Here is a 16,211-nt window from a genome sequence, read left to right on the forward strand (position 1 = left end):
AGTACTATGATACTGACTAAACTAGTACTATGATACTGACTAAACTAGTACTATGATACTGACTAAATTAGTACTATGATACTGACTAAACTAGTACTATGATACTGACTAAACTAGTACTATGATACTGACTAAACTAGTACTATGATACTGACTAAACTAGTACTATGATACTGACTAAATTAGTACTATGATACTGACTAAACTAGTACTATGATACTGACTAAACTAGTACTATGATACTGACTAAACTAGTACTATGATACTGACTAAACTAGTACTATGATACTGACTAAACTAGTACTATGATACTGACTAAACTAGTACTTTGATACTGACTAAACTAGTACTATGATACTGACTAGTACTATGATACTGACTAAACTAGTACTATGATACTGACTAAACTAGTACTATGATACTGACTAAACTAGTACTATGATACTGACTAAACTAGTACTATGATACTGACTAGTACTATGATACTGACTAAACTAGTACTATGATACTGACTAAACTAGTACTATGATACTGACTAAACTAGTACTATGATACTGACTAAACTAGTACTATGATACTGACTAAACTAGTACTATGATACTGACTAAACTAATACTATGATACTGACTAAACTAATACTATGATACTGACTAAACTGGTACTATGATACTGACTAAACTGGTACTATGATACTGACTAAACTGGTACTATGATACTGACTAAACTGGTACTATGATACTGACTAAACTAGTACTATGATACTGACTAAACTAGTACTATGATACTGACTAAACTAGTACTATGATACTGACTAAACTAGTACTTTGATACTGACTAAACTAGTACTATGATACTGACTAAACTAGTACTATGATACTGACTAAACTAGTACTATGATACTGACTAAACTAGTACTATGATACTGACTAAACTAGTACTATGATACTGACTAAACTAGTACTATGATACTGACTAAACTAGTACTATGATACTGACTAAACTAGTACTTTGATACTGACTAAACTAGTACTATGATACTGACTAAACTAGTACTATGATACTGACTAAACTAGTACTATGATACTGACTAAACTAGTACTATGATACTGACTAAACTAGTACTATGATACTGACTAAACTAGTACTATGATACTGACAAAACTAGTACTATGATACTGACTAAACTAGTACTATGATACTGACAAAACTAGTACTATGATACTGACTAAACTAGTACTATGATACTGACTAAACTAGTACTATGATACTGACTAAACTAGTACTATGATACTGACTAAACTAGTACTATGATACTGACTAAACTAGTACTATGATACTGACTAAACTAGTACTTTGATACTGACTAAACTAGTACTATGATACTGACTAAACTAGTACTATGATACTGACTAAACTAGTACTATGATACTGACTAAACTAGTACTTTGATACTGACTAAACTAGTACTATGATACTGACTAAACTAGTACTATGATACTGACTAAACTAGTACTATGATACTGACTAAACTAGTACTTTGATACTGACTAAACTAGTACTATGATACTGACTAAACTAGTACTTTGATACTGACTAAACTAGTACTATGATACTGACTAAACTAGTACTATGATACTGACTAAACTAGTACTTTGATACTGACTAAACTAGTACTTTGATACTGACTAAACTAGTACTATGATACTGACTAAACTAGTACTATGATACTGACTAAACTAGTACTATGATACTGACAAAACTAGTACTATGATACTGACTAAACTAGTACTATGATACTGACAAAACTAGTACTATGATACTGACTAAACTAGTACTATGATACTGACTAAACTAGTACTATGATACTGACTAAACTAGTACTATGATACTGACTAAACTAGTACTATGATACTGACTAAACTAGTACTTTGATACTGACTAAACTAGTACTATGATACTGACTAAACTAGTACTATGATACTGACTAAACTAGTACTTTGATACTGACTAAACTAGTACTATGATACTGACTAAACTAGTACTATGATACTGACTAAACTAGTACTATGATACTGACTAAACTAGTACTATGATACTGACTAAATTAGTACTATGATACTGACTACTATGATCTATGATTCTATGATACTGACTAAACTAGTACTATGATAACTACTATGATACTGTGGTATCTGAGTCATAAGAGAACCGGCAGAAATACGGATCCATTTCCGGAGGCGGGGAATAAAGAATCATCGTTCAGAGACCGGAGCTTTCATTCTCAAACAATTCCATTTTATTGTCAGAGTTCTTTTAACAATCTATACGTTCGAGTCAATTCAACATATAGCGCATCTTATTCATAGGTTCTGTTTTATCCTACTGAACGTGGCATCTGCATGGGTCCAGAATCACAGAGCCCCGTTCACTCCTACTACAAGTCATTATGTACTAAAACATTTGTTTAAAGATAGACTCCCTTTTTCTGTGACAGTCAATCACAATCAGGCTCCTGTCTAAGCAATAGGTTCGGCCCGCCTTCTCCTCCCAGGACACTGAAAATAGCGTCTGCCTTGATCTGAACACATGACATCATTCCCTTAAACCTTATCTATAAGACTGTACTTTTCCATATGCTCCCGTTATAACATTATTATTCAACATTTTATTAGCTTTGAAATAAGTCTAAACAGTAATATATTCGATGTTGTATGAATGACCTAGATGATTAAAGTTACTTAAAAGAAAAGCGCTCTGCTCCAACTGTCGGAGCTCTCTGGAAAGAGCGTCAAAATCCCTTTAACAATGATGCCGTCATTAACCTCGGACTTAGACACAGAGTGATCATTCTATCCCACTAAAGGGTTTTCCCTCGGCCCTATTTTACTAAAACTTAGTCCTATCTATCTGTGAATTTAGAAAAGATTAGTATACGTTTTATAAGTTTGTTTTAACTTATCTCGGCTAGCTTGACTGAAAAGGGCAACTGTTCTAGTGTCAAACAGGCACTCTTGCCTAATATTAGAATGCGCTTTGTGAGAACCAAGAGCTCAGCCGGATCCTATGTTTAGATTCACAGCTAAGATAATAGACAGGACCCGATATTCACGACAATACTGACTAAACTATGATTCTATGATTCTGACTAAACGACTACAGATTAATAACATTTAACAAATCAAAACAACAACAGATCCAAGATGTAAAATAGTTTATTTGTTTGTAAATGATTCTAAATCTGAATCTAGATCTGATTCCATGTTATTTATATTCCAAAAAAACAAAACAAAAAGGCAACAACAACAACAAAACACAAAACCATAATTTGACTTGAAGTTCTAAACTGTACATCAGAGAAAGCATGAGTATAATAAATGTACAATAAACACTAAATAAATCATTACAACCATTTTAATATTTATTATTATTTACATCTGATTCTGTGTAAAAAACAAAAACAAATTAACACACCATGCTGTCTTTCTTTCTTTCCGGATTAAAAGGAAGAAATTAGATTTTCAGGAAGAAATAGATACGCATTTATATATCATTTTTAAGTTCACAGTTTTCCCTCCTCTGCATCGTCCAATCACATGATCCGCCCAGGTTAAACAAAAGAAAAAAAAGACGCCCGTCGCCGTTGGCAACGACAAACAAACAAAGGGTTTCGTTGTCAAGGCGACGACGTCCGGGAAACCGTTGTTAAGGAAACGAAACAAAGTTAAAAATACAACAATAAAAATAATTTGATTCTTTGTAATTTTTTTTACATATTTTATACACCTCGTTACAACCCCCCAACCCCCCCCCCCCCCCCCCCCCGCTCGTTAAATATATCGTTAACGACAGACAAACAGGAAGTAGAATCACGTTTTTTTTTCTTTCTTTTTTTTAAGGTAGATTTGGTCAGTTAGTTTTGTAAAAGATTTACACCCTGGAAAATAAATACAAAACAGAAATAAAACAAGATGGAATCAACATTTTATATGGATTCATTCTATAATAAAGACTCTTTTTTTTCCTCCTGTTTCTATTAATTAATGTTTTAAATTCATTAACGTTTTAGTGCAACGTGAATAATTCCCTTCTGGAGCAGATTCTGTACATCACTGATTTATTCATTATTAATATGTACACTTTACTGTGTGTGTGTGTGTGTGTGTGTGTGTGTGTGTGTGTGTGTGTGTGTGTGTGTGTGTGTGTGTGTGTGTGTGTGTGTGTGTGTATGTGTGTTTGTGTCAGAGGACCAGCCTCTGAGGTGAAGCAGGGTAATAAGGTAATAAGTAGTCTGTTTAGCCCCTCCCCATAGAGCCACACCCTTTTTAACTCTAAGCTCCTCCTCTTCTATCAATCCAACCAATCAATCCAAAGCCCCCATGTGTATGGTACAATAAAAAAAGAATCTCTGAAATAAAGTCACTTCATTATTAATATTATTATTATTATAATAATACGTCTCTCTGCTGCTGCTGTTTATCATCAATAAACTGGAGTCACATCACAACATTTGACTGACAGCTGTCCATCAAATCAAGGTAAGGAATGCAAACCTGGAAAGTGTGCATGTGTGTGTGTTCAGTTCATCCATTTTCTACAGTTGAGAGCTCCACAGTGACACGGGATCTTGTGTTGGTCGTCTTCCAGGTCGAACTTATAGTCATACGACAACTACACACACACACACACACACACACACACACACACACACACACATTAATTCACAATGCTGATCAATAGTTTGATTGGTTAATCAATACAGTATTATAGTATTATTATATATAGTATTACTATATTATAATATATTACTATATTATAGCATTATATATTAGATCATTAAAGATGTTTTGTACGTGTCTATGAAGTTTACATGACTCTAATAGACCCTGGTGTGGTTATAATTATATCAAATATGTATTTTTGGTTTCTTCCTGTAAGTTTGAAAGCTATTGTGTCAATGTGTCAGTTATTTACTACGTGCTAAAAACATCCCCATATTATCATACAACAGCAGCTGTGGGCGTGGCTAAACGTGTGACTTTGACGCCCCATTCACACACTGATCATTGTTCTTTCGATAGATCTGATAAATCAAATGTTCAGTCCTTTCATTGTTTCCTGGTTGACAAAGGCAACATGTGTCTATTACTTCCATTAAGAACGAGAACGGACAGACTTCTTTGGCTATTCATAAATAGCTGATCTACAAGCTCATTGTGGAAAATTTAATATATATATTTTTTAAAACAAACATTTTCACTCAAATCTTTGCTTCTGGGGATTCTACAAATGTCTTCTAAATCAGTTTTTGGAAAATAACTTATGTTGCTATATCATATATAATATATATAATATATATAATAATATAATATCAGTGGTTCTCAAACATTTTTCATGTCAAGGAAATTATATGTATTTGGCCACGGACCCCCATCTCTAAACATGTTGTTCCAGGGACCACAGAAGCACAGATCGGACTTAAAAATGTTCGCTTTCAAACATATATATATATTTATATTATGTATATATATTAGTATATATTCAAAGATCTGCACACATTTTCAAAGATTTCTAAAAAAAACAGCAGATATACAAGTTCATAGTGCGGCACTCGGTGCCACGCTATGAGCTTGTAGATCTTTTGAATAGCCAAAGAAATCTTAAAATGACACAGATGCGTTCCTGGTCTTAATGGGTTAAAAAGACCACATTACAGATGACAGTTTTCACCAACTTGCTAATGAATTCACTAAAGAACATACTGAGGCCTTTAATATAGCCTACATTATCCTGAGAACACAGAAAGCACCTTTAATATAGCCTACATTATCCTGAGAACACAGAAAGCACCTTTAATATAGCCTACATTATCCTGAGAACACAGAAAGCACCTTTAATATAGCCTACATTATCCTGAGAACACATAAAGCACCTTTAATATAGCCTACATTATCCTGAGAACACATAAAGCACCTTTAATATAGCCTACATTATCCTGAGGACACATAAAGCACCTTTAATATAGCCTACATTATCCTGAGGACACATAAAGCACCTTTAATATAACCTACATTATCCTGAGGACACATAAAACACCTTTAATATAGCCTATATTATCCTGAGGACACAGCAAGCACCTTTAATATAGCCTACATTATCCTCTTCCCCTCTCTGGATGATTAACTGATCATATAGAAATGATAGATAATGTATTATTGTCTCCGCCGGAGGCGGAGAGTATGTTTTCGCTTCGTCCCGCCGTGTGTTCACCTCCCTCCTAGCCAAGCTAACATTGGTCAAGCTCCACGTGACACGTGTCAATATGTTGACACCAATGCCTTTGATTGGCTAGAGGGACGCATGACGAAATAAAATCCTATAAATAGGTGTGTCACTTCAAAAAGCCATTTATGCTTTTTGAAGTCTTGATTGGAACAGTACCTTCCAGTACAAATCACCCGTCCGTGTGTGTGTCCCTCTGAGAACACCTAACTTTGGTCAAGCAAAGGCGCAGAAGGCCAAAGCTAAGAAAGCATACTCATCTACAACAGTAACACAGAAGAGGACTATAGAGTTGAATTGATCCCACAACAAGGCCGAAGTCTTAATACTGTAACAATTGGCCACCTTGATCAAATACATTATGTAGCACTAGAGAAAACTGACATAGATCAAACACACCAATCAACTGCTGAAACTGTTCAAGACAATGAAGATGAAGAAGACAGACAAGCATTTTAACAAACCAGTCAATTACGACGACTCCCATATGACACATTGCTTCAAGAAGATTTGTTTTTAGATGCAGACACTACATATTCAGTCGCCCTTGCGGAACACCAAAAACCACGCGCATTCTACCAAGACGACCCGTTCTACCAAGACGACCCGTGCTATTAAAATAGCACGGGTCTGCTGGCGGAGACTTGTGCTCCGAGGAGCACATTTTCTAGTATTAATTATATCATTTATATAAATGATATATATTGTATTATATTAAATATATCTCACCTCTTCTCCTCTCTGGATTCGTCGACAGGAGCTGATGATGATTTTCTGCTCCTTCTCCACAGTGACGACCTCAGTGATGCAGTTTGGAGAGCAGCAGTGGTTGATGTATCTGTAAGGATCAATATATTATCAATATATTGACAGAGGCAGTGTAGTGTCTCAGTAAACTATAGGATCATAGAATACAGAGACAGTGTAGTGTCTCAGTAAACTATAGGATCATAGAATACAGAGACAGTGTAGTGTCTCAGTAAACTATTAGATCATAGAATACAGAGACAGTGTAGTGTCTCAGTAAACTATAGGATCATAGAATACAGAGACAGTGTAGTGTCTCAGTAAACTATAGGATCATAGAATACAGAGACAGTGTAGTGTCTCAGTAAACTATAGGATCATAGAATACAGAGACAGTGTAGTGTCTCAGTAAACTATAGGATCATAGAATACAGAGACAGTGTAGTGTCTCAGTAAACTACAGGATCATAGAATACAGAGACAGTGTAGTGTCTCAGTAAACTATAGGATCATATAATACAGAGACAGTGTAGTGTCTCAGTAAACTATAGGATCATAGAATACAGAGACAGTGTAGTGTCTCAGTAAACTATAGGATCATAGAATACAGAGACAGTGTAGTGTCTCAGTAAACTAGGATCATAGGTAAATAATGAACCTAGCATCAGTCTAAACATTATAATATCTAAATAATAATAATCTGTAAATTAAAACTATAGAAACTATAGGATGCCAGGTCAACAAACTAACCTGGTATCTGTCTAAATGACATGTCTACATTACATTTTAGCCTTTGCATAAGACTGCCTGGACCTTAAGGCTAGGACTAGTGCTACGGGCTAAAGTTATTATTTTAAGAGGCGAGTCTTCAGATTACAGCGGAAGATTGGGAGTGAGTCTGTGGTCCTAACTGCAATGGGGAGTTTGTTCCAGTTTGTTTGAGAGCCAGAAGGGAGAAGAGTCTAGGACGTGTGGAGCGTTGTCCAGGGTGTTTTAGAGAAGAGAGAAGAGTCTAGGATGTGTGGAGCGTTGTCCAGGGTGTTTTAGAGAAGAGAGAAGAGTCTAGGACGTGTGGAGCGTTGTCCAGGGTGTTTTACAGAAGAGAGAAGAGTCTAGGATGTGTGGAGCGTTGTCCAGGGTGTTTTAGAGAAGAGAGAAGAGTCTAGGACGTGTGGAGCGTTGTCCAGGGTGTTTTAGAAAAGAGAGAAGAGTCTAAGACGTGTGGAGCGTTGTCCAGAGTGTTTTAGAGAAGAGAGAAGAGTGTAAGACGTGTGGAGCGTTGTCCAGGGTGTTTTATAGAAGAGAGAAGAGTCTAGGACGTGTGGAGCGTTGTCCAGGGTGTTTTAGAGAAGAGAGAAGAGTCTAGGACGTGTGGAGCGTTGTCCAGGGTGTTTTAGAGAAGAAAGAAGAGTCTAGGACGTGTGGAGCGTTGTCCAGAGTGTTTTAGAGAAGAGAGAAGAGTCTAGGACGTGTGGAGCGTTGTCCAAAAGTGTTTTAGAGAAGAGAGAAGAGTCTAGGACGTGTGGAGCGTTGTCCAGGGTGTTTTAGAGAAGAGAGAAGAGTCTAGGACATGTGGAGCATTGTCCAGAGTGTTTTAGAGAAGAGAGAAGAGTCTAGGACGTGTGGAGCGTTGTCCAGGGTGTTTTAGAGAAGAGAGAAGAGTCTAGGACGTGTGGAGCGTTGTCCAGAGTGTTTTATAGAAGAGAGAAGAGTCTAGGACGTGTGGAGCGTTGTCCAGGGTGTTTTAGAGAAGAGAGAAGAGTCTAGGACGTGTGGAGCGTTGTCCAGGGTGTTTTAGAGAAGAGAGAAGAGTCTAGGACGTGTGGAGCGTTGTCCAGGGTGTTTTAGAGAAGAGAGAAGAGTCTAGGACGTGTGGAGCGTTGTCCAGGGTGTTTTAGAGAAGAGAGAAGAGTCTAGGACGTGTGGAGCGTTGTCCAGGGTGTTTTAGAGAAGAGAGAAGAGTCTAGGACATGTGGAGCGTTGTCCAGAGTGTTTTAGAGAAGAGAGAAGAGTCTAGGACGTGTGGAGCGTTGTCCAGAGTGTTTTATAGAAGAGAGAAGAGTCTAGGACGTGTGGAGCGTTGTCCAGGGTGTTTTAGAGAAGAGAGAAGAGTCTAGGACATGTGGAGCGTTGTCCAGGGTGTTTTAGAGAAGAGAGAAGAGTCTAGGACATGTGGAGCGTTGTCCAGAGTGTTTTAGAGAAGAGAGAAGAGTCTAGGACATGTGGAGCGTTGTCCAGAGTGTTTTAGAGAAGAGAGAAGAGTCTAGGACGTGTGGAGCGTTGTCCAGAGTGTTTTAGAGAAGAGAGAAGAGTCTAGGACGTGTGGAGCGTTGTCCAGGGTGTTTTAGAGAAGAGAGAAGAGTCTAGGACATGTGGAGCGTTGTCCAGAGTGTTTTAGAGAAGAGAGAAGAGTCTAGGACGTGTGGAGCGTTGTCCAGGGTGTTTTAGAGAAGAGAGAAGAGTCTAGGACATGTGGAGCGTTGTCCAGAGTGTTTTATAGAAGAGAGAAGAGTCTAGGACGTGTGGAGCGTTGTCCAGAGTGTTTTATAGAAGAGAGAAGAGTCTAGGACGTGTGGAGCGTTGTCCAGAGTGTTTTAGAGAAGAGTCTAGAGGAGAGGAGAGGAGAGGAGAGGAGGAGTTACCTTGCTGGTCCTCCAGTAATCGTTGCATCGATGACAAACTCGTTGTCGATACGGAACATGTAGACCCCCCGATTCTACAACGCACACACGCACACGCACACACACACACACACACACTCTATCAGCATGTGCATTTGTGTTTACATTATCTTCAAAGTTTACTATGTATGTGTGTGTGTGTGTGTGTGTGTGTGTGTGTGTGCGTGTACCTGGGACTCGTAGACGTGTTCCTTCCTGTTTGCCACTTCGCTCCTGATGATGGCGCCGATGTACTCAATGACCATGGTGTGTTTCTCTATGTCTCTGGCAGCATATAAACCTAGACCCTGAAATATACAAATACATACATATATAAATATATACATATAAACATAGACCCTGGAATATACATAAATATATACATAAATAAATACATATATACATCATATGATGTTGATATAGTGAGCAGTATGGGTTGGCGTGAGGAAGCAGCCCAACCCACGGTGAGGCCTTTAAGGAGGGCCTTTCAAGCAAGCCGCAAAGGGAGCCTGCAGTACCACCACGGCCCAACACACCATCACGCCAGAGTGAAATGTTTGGAGCGGGGGAGTCTGGTGCAGCTCAGGTCATGGACCTGGTGAGACGAAGGAGGAACACGGCCAGGAGGCCAGGAGGCCATCCACAGAGCCTAGTCCCTCCACGGGCCAGAGCCTCTCCCGGTCCCGGCAGAGTAGTTCCGGAGAAGCGGACTGAGTGGCCCTGTCTTTCTCTATAGGACTGACCGTGGGTACAGTAGCTACTGGGACGTAAGTCTTTCTCTATAGGACTGACTGTGGGTACAGTAGCTACTGGGACGTAAGTCTTTCTCTATAGGACTGACCGTGGGTACAGTAGCTACTGGGACGTAAGTCTTTCTCTATAGGACTGACTGTGGGTACAGTAGCTACTGGGACGTAAGTCTTTCTCTATAGGACTGACCGTGGGTACAGTAGCTACTGGGACGTAAGTCTTTCCCTATAGGACTGACCGTGGGTACAGTAGCTACTGGGACGTAAGTCTTTCCCCTAGAGTTAGTGTCGAAGTGTCCTTGAGCAAGATGCTGAACCCCTAATTGCTCCCGATGAGCAGGTTGGTGCCTTGCATGGTTTCCTCCGCCATCGGTGTATGAATGTGTGTGTGAATGGGTTAATGGCACAATCAATGTAAAGCGCTTCGGATAGAAGCGCTATATAAATGCACCATTTACCATTTACCATTTACCTATAGGACTGACCGTGGGTACAGTAGCTACTGGGACGTAAGTCTTTCCCTATAGGACTGACCGTGGGTACAGTAGCTACTGGGACGTAAGTCTTTCCCTATAGGACTGACTGTGGGTACAGTAGCTACTGGGACGTAAGTCTTTCCCTATAGGACTGACCGTGGGTACAGTAGCTACTGGGACGTAAGTCTTTCTCTATAGGACTGACCGTGGGTACAGTAGCTACTGGGACGTAAGTCTTTCCCTATAGGACTGACCGTGGGTACAGTAGCTACTGGGACGTAAGTCTTTCCCTATAGGACTGACTGTGGGTACAGTAGCTACTGGGACGTAAGTCTTTCCCTATAGGACTGACTGTGGGTACAGTAGCTACTGGGACGTAAGTCTTTCCCTATAGGACTGACCGTGGGTACAGTAGCTACTGGGACGTAAGTCTTTCCCTATAGGACTGACCGTGGGTACAGTAGCTACTGGGACGTAAGTCTTTCCCTATAGGACTGACCGTGGGTACAGTAGCTACTGGGACGTAAGTCTTTCCCTATAGGGCTGACTGTGGGTACAGTAGCTACTGGGACGTAAGTCTTTCCCTATAGGACTGACTGTGGGTACAGTAGCTACTGGGACGTAAGTCTTTCCCTATAGGACTGACTGTGGGTACAGTAGCTACTGGGACGTAAGTCTTTCCCTATAGGACTGACCGTGGGTACAGTAGCTACTGGGACGTAAGTCTTTCTCTATAGGACTGACCGTGGGTACAGTAGCTACTGGGACGTAAGTCGAGGCTTGATCAACCCCGGCTGGGTCACATGGGCGAGGGTCTATGTTGTTGCGAGACCCAAAATACCCGTCAACCCCAGGCTACAACACTGATGATACGTCCCAGGTGCATCCATGTGATGTTTTTTTCACACACACACATATATATATATTTCAGGGTTTGACCATTACGTGATGCTTTTGCACAAAGTAGGTTTATAATTTATTTTATTTTTTTGCCTTAAATATTGCTGCTGTTCCTCTATGTATATATGAATATATTACCTGTATTCTAGATCTTACCAGGTAAACGTTACTCTTCCATTCATATATTATATATAGTAATATATAGTAATATATAGATAGTAATATATTACCTGTATTCTAGATCTTACCAGGTAAACGTTACTCTTCCATTCATATATTATATATAGTAGTATATAGTAACATATATAGATAGTAATATATTACCTGTATTCTAGATCTTACCAGGTAAACGTTACTCTTCCATTCATATATTATATATAGTAATATATAGTAATATATATAGATAGTAATATATTACCTGTATTCTAGATCTTGCCAGGTAAACGTTACTCTTCCACTCGTTCTTCATTCTTCGGTATTGAGCAGACTTGGAGTGACGACCTTGGTGACCTCCAGACATCCAGTCGCCTGGCAACAGAGAGATGACCCCTGGGACGACCCCTACGATTGACCCCACCGACCCCTGGCACCTGGGAGCCACGCTGGTCAAGTACGTTCTGAAAGGGTTAAATAAAATAATAATTACTTTATTAAAACTATTCCTGGTCAAGTACGTTCTGAAAGGGTTAAATAAAATAATAATGACTTTATAAAAACTATTCCTGGTCAAGTATGTTCTGAAAGGGTTAAATAAAACAAAATTAAATAATGACTTTATTAAAACTATTCCCTTTGGTCACAGAGTTCTAACCAGAGGGTTAGGGTTAGGGTTAGGTCTAACCAGAGGGTTAGGTTTAGGTTTAGGTCTAACCAGAGGGTTAGGGTTAGGGTTAGGTCTAACCAGAGGTTTAGGTTTAGGTTTAGGTCTAACCAGAGGGTTAGGGTTAGGGTTAGGTCTAACCAGAGGGTTAGGTTTAGGTTTAGGTCTAACCAGAGGGTTAGGGTTAGGGTTAGGTCTAACCAGAGGGTTAGGGTTAGGGTTAGGTCTAACCAGAGGGTTAGGGTTAGGTCTAACCAGAGGGTTAGGGTTAGGTTTAGGTCTAACCAGAGGGTTAGGGTTAGGGTTAGGTCTAACCAGAGGGTTAGGGTTAGGTCTAACCAGAGGGTTAGGGTTAGGGTTAGGTCTAACCAGAGGGTTAGGGTTAGGTCTAACCAGAGGGTTAGGGTTAGGTCTAACCAGAGGGTTAGGGTTAGGGTTAGGTCTAACCAGAGGGTTAGGGTTAGGTCTAACCAGAGGGTTAGTGTTAGGTCTAACCAGAGGGTTAGTGTTAGGGTTAGGTCTAACCAGAGGGTTAGGTTTAGGGTTAGGTCTAACCAGAGGGTTAGGTTTAGGGTTAGGTCTAACCAGAGGGTTAGGGTTAGGGTTAGGTCTAACCAGAGGGTTAGGGTTAGGGTTAGGTCTAACCAGAGGGTTAGGGTTAGGGTTAGGTCTAACCAGAGGGTTAGGGTTAGGTCTAACCAGAGGGTTAGGGTTAGGTCTAACCAGAGGGTTAGGGTTAGGTCTAACCAGAGGGTTAGGGTTAGGGTTAGGTCTAACCAGAGGGTTAGGGTTAGGTCTAACCAGAGGGTTAGGGTTAGGTCTAACCAGAGGGTTAGGGTTAGGGTTAGGTCTAACCAGAGGGTTAGGGTTAGGGTTAGGTCTAACCAGACAGCAGCGCAATGTAAAAACAAACTATTGTCATGGATGATCCGTTCCTGCGTCATCATCATTAAGTATTTATATCAATAGTAATATAGTATTCATATCAGTAGTAATAGAGTATTAATACCTCTTGTTGACGTATACTTTAGCTTCAGTTCTTGCAGATCCAGTAGGGTTGAACGCTAGCGGCCATTCCATCAGCGGGTTCCGACCAAAACGAAACGTGTAGCGATCACATGACTCCACACCTGGCAGCTACACACACACACACACACACACACACACACACAGTTTATTGATCCTGTCTGGTAGTGGGGTACCTTCAAGCCCCCAGAGTTGCTGAGAAACATTGAAGCTGCCACCCCAGTGGCCAAAGCTGGAACTGCAGGCGGGGAGAAATACATGCACGCGCAAAACATACTGAGAGATATTTGTATATATAGATATAAATATGTAAACATATTATACATACATACATATGCATTTACATATACATAGGCATCTCGAGTGTATTTAATAAATATCTCGCGTTCAATCCTTGACACACGGGCTGCCGTAGAACGCAAAAAGGACACTAGTGCGCATGCTCATAACTCTATGGGGATACAAAATCGAACCAATAATTCTACTTCCGGCAGGTTTCTGGGTGCTTCAAAACGCCACTGAGCACATTCATTGAAATGATAGCTGGGGGCGGGGCAATCCGCCCTCTAGTTATATTATACCTCTATGGGTACCTTAGCAAAATGACCGAAATGAAGCGGATAAAAGAGGCTTCTTTAGGATCTACTGATAATATAACACAGCGTCCTGTCTGTCCCAAAGTTTTATCATTGAGGGGCCACTAATAAACACACTTCCACCCATAGGGGGCGCAACAAATTCTACAAATGTCACTGTTGTTGCACCAAATTAAGTATAAATGGCGTGCGCGTGTGTGTGTGTGCGCGTGTGCGTGTGTGTGTGCGCGTGTGCGTGTGCGTGTGTGTGTGCGTGTGCGTGTGCGTGTGTGCGTGTACTTACAGACTCTATAATCCGGGTCACAGCGGATGACGTCAGACCAAACAGATCTTCACCTTTCAGATAAACTGGAAACAGTTTGAGAGTCTGGATGTCGTTACGCAACTCTGACACCGGTCCTAAGATCTGGTCCCACACAGCTAGGAGAGAGAGGAGAGTGTTAATATCTGATCCTATAAAGCTAGGAGAGAGAGGAGAGGGTTAATATCTGATCCTATAAAGCTAGGAGAGAGAGGAGAGGAGAGGAGAGGGTTAATATCTGGTCCCACACAGCTAGGAGAGAGAGGTAAGGAGAGGGTTAATATCTGGTCCCAGACAGCTAGGAGAGAGAGGAGAGGAGAGGATAGGGTTAATATCTGATCCCATAAAGCTAAGAGAGGATAGGATAGGGTTAATATCTGGTGTCAGGACATTATATATATGTATTTATAATGTTTTTATATTATTATTATTATTATTATTATTATTATTATTATAATAATATTATATATTATTATATATCTTTCATGGATGATGTCACACATTGTGGTGACAGTAGCAGAATGAGTGTACTAGACTCGGGTTAGGGTTTTGTTAAACTAGGGTTTGGGTTTTGTTAAACTACTTGGGTTTGGGTTTGGTTAAACTTGGGTTAGGGTTTGGTTAAACTTGGGTTAGGGTTTGGTTAAACTAGGGTTTGGATTTTGTTAAACTAGGGTTTGGATTTGGTTAAACTTGGGTTAGGGTTTGGTTAAACTAGGGTTTGGATTTTGTTAAACTTGGGTTAGGGGTTTGGTTAAACTAGGGTTTGGATTTTGTTAAACTTGGGTTAGGGTTTGGTTAAACTAGGGTTTGGATTTTGTTAAACTAGGGTTTGGGTTTAGTTAAACTTGGGTTAGGGTTTGGTTAAACTAGGGTTAGGGTTTGGTTAAACTAGGGTTTGGTTAAACTAGGGTTAGGGTTTGGTTAAACTAGGGTTTGGTGAAACTTGGGCTAGGGTTTTGTTAAACTAGGATTAGGGTTTGGTTAAAATAGGGTTAGGGTTTGGTTAAACTTGGGCTAGGGTTTGGTTAAACTAGGGTTTGGTTAAACTAGGGTTAGGGTTTGGTTAAACTAGGGTTTGGTTTAACTAGGGTTAGGGTTTGGTTAAACTAGGGTTAAGTTAAACTAGGGTTAGGGTTTGGTTAAACTTGGGTTAGGGTTTGGTTAAACTTGGGCTAGGTTAAACTAGGGTTAGGGTTTGGTTAAACTTGGGTTAGGGTTTGGTTAAACTTGGGCTAGGGTTTGGTTAAACTAGGGTTAGGGTTTGGTTAAACTAGGGTTAGGGTTTGGTTAAACTTGGGTTAGGTTAAACTTGGGCTAGGGTTTGGTTAAACTAGGGTTTGGTTAAACTTGGGTTAGGGTTTGGTTAAACTTGGGCTAGGGTTTGGTTAAACTAGGGCTAGGGTTTGGTTAAACTTGGGTTAGGGTTTGGTTAAACTTGGGCTAGGGTTTGGTTAAACTAGGGTTAGGGTTTGGTTAAACTAGGGTTAAGTTAAACTAGGGTTAGGGTTTGGTTAAACTTGGGTTAGGGTTTGGTTAAACTTGGGCTAGGGTTTGGTTAAACTAGGGTTAGGTTAAACTAGGGTTAGGGTTTGGTTAAACTTGGGTTAGGGTTTGGTTAAACTAGGGTTAGGGTTTGGTTAAACTTGGGCTAGGG

General features: G+C 39.9%; 1 protein-coding gene across 1 annotated transcript in view; it reads right to left on the reverse strand.

Moving 5' to 3' along the window:
- Positions 1–4,137: 4,137 nt before the first annotated feature.
- The window catches only part of LOC308077319 (uncharacterized protein), a 173,749-nt gene continuing 161,675 nt past the window's right edge, over positions 4,138–16,211 (reverse strand). Inside the window, exons 79-85 of the mRNA XM_080417959.1 lie at positions 14,537–14,673; positions 13,641–13,768; positions 12,230–12,428; positions 9,878–9,994; positions 9,669–9,742; positions 7,009–7,117; positions 4,138–4,668 (exon numbers count right to left, since the gene is read on the reverse strand). Coding sequence (XP_080274085.1) covers positions 4,576–4,668; positions 7,009–7,117; positions 9,669–9,742; positions 9,878–9,994; positions 12,230–12,428; positions 13,641–13,768; positions 14,537–14,673 — 857 coding nt within the window. The 3' untranslated portion in view covers positions 4,138–4,575. The remainder of the gene's footprint in view (positions 4,669–7,008; positions 7,118–9,668; positions 9,743–9,877; positions 9,995–12,229; positions 12,429–13,640; positions 13,769–14,536; positions 14,674–16,211) is intronic.

Source organism: Gymnoscopelus braueri (assembly GCF_963280865.1).
Source record: "Gymnoscopelus braueri genome assembly, chromosome: 21".
Classification (NCBI taxonomy): domain Eukaryota; kingdom Metazoa; phylum Chordata; class Actinopteri; order Myctophiformes; family Myctophidae; genus Gymnoscopelus; species Gymnoscopelus braueri.